Raw genomic sequence first — 1004 nt, 5'->3', positions numbered from 1 at the left:
AAATTCTTAAGACAAGCCACCAAGAAGAAGTCATTCACAAGCACTGATTCACATTCTCTCAGCTTCTTCCCCATCAAAGTTAACATATAAGCATTCAACAGATTCTGTAATTGGGTCTTTATATGTGTAAGACTCCTGTTGAGTAACTTTAACTAGATCTTTTAGCACCTGCCAATGTTTTTGAACATCCTTGTTTGTTATGACTGCTGTAGTCAAATAGTGAAGAATGTGTGGACACATTATCTGAATTGCATTAAGATACTGTGACTGGTAAAGGAAGAGATCAATAATATCACACCTTTGGGGTGATTGAAGAAAAAACGAGACCAGTGAACGAGCCATGCTCTCTGCTGAAGAGACTGGAGTAGAGAACTCACAGAACTATTATCTATGGTCTCTTTTAACCATGTAAGGTCTTCCATGTCTGCATCACAATTCTGCTGTAAGATTTCAGAGGCCAGCTTTCCCCAGTGTGAACTTACAGCATTTCTATCTGTTGCTGGAACCAACACTCTGAAAAAATAAAGATATTCTGCTGCTCCTGAGTAATTCCCACATTCATATTGGAATTTTGCGTATCTGTAGAGTGTATGTAAATATTCCTGCCTAAAACCATGCTTGTCCGCCAGGCAGTCAAAGAGCATCCTACCATCCCTGGTTGACTGCATTTGCCTTGTTGTTTCTGGATCTTCAAACATTTTCACAATTAGTTTTGTTTCTGCCTGAAGCTGTTTCAGTTCTGCAACAACTGTGGTTCTTTTCTCTCTCAAAGCATGAGGAATATCATCACAATAAAGGTCTTTGTATACATCCATAGCAAAACCTACCATGTTGGTATCACTAAGAAGGTCCAATTTACCTTGTAATAATTCCTTTTCATTATATATCTCTTTTACAGAGAGAAACTCAAGGAGCGGAAAGACTAGATGCTGATCCAAAAGGTGCGTGATTCAAGTAGTTAAGTCGTACCCCGCCATCTTACCAAAAAAAGGGAGTCTGTACTC

The 1004-nt window shown here is 38.9% G+C and overlaps 1 protein-coding gene across 1 annotated transcript in view; it reads left to right on the top strand.

The window, feature by feature from the left end:
- Positions 1–1004, top strand: part of KHDC1 (KH homology domain containing 1) — a 93911-nt gene that overhangs the window by 34561 nt on the left and 58346 nt on the right. The window contains 1 exon segment of the mRNA XM_011987108.1: positions 899–941. Coding sequence (XP_011842498.1) covers positions 899–941 — 43 coding nt within the window.

Source organism: Mandrillus leucophaeus, unplaced genomic scaffold, assembly GCF_000951045.1.
Source record: "Mandrillus leucophaeus isolate KB7577 unplaced genomic scaffold, Mleu.le_1.0 Scaffold300, whole genome shotgun sequence".
Lineage (NCBI taxonomy): Eukaryota > Metazoa > Chordata > Mammalia > Primates > Cercopithecidae > Mandrillus > Mandrillus leucophaeus.
This window is presented reverse-complemented; position numbering and strand designations above follow the sequence as displayed.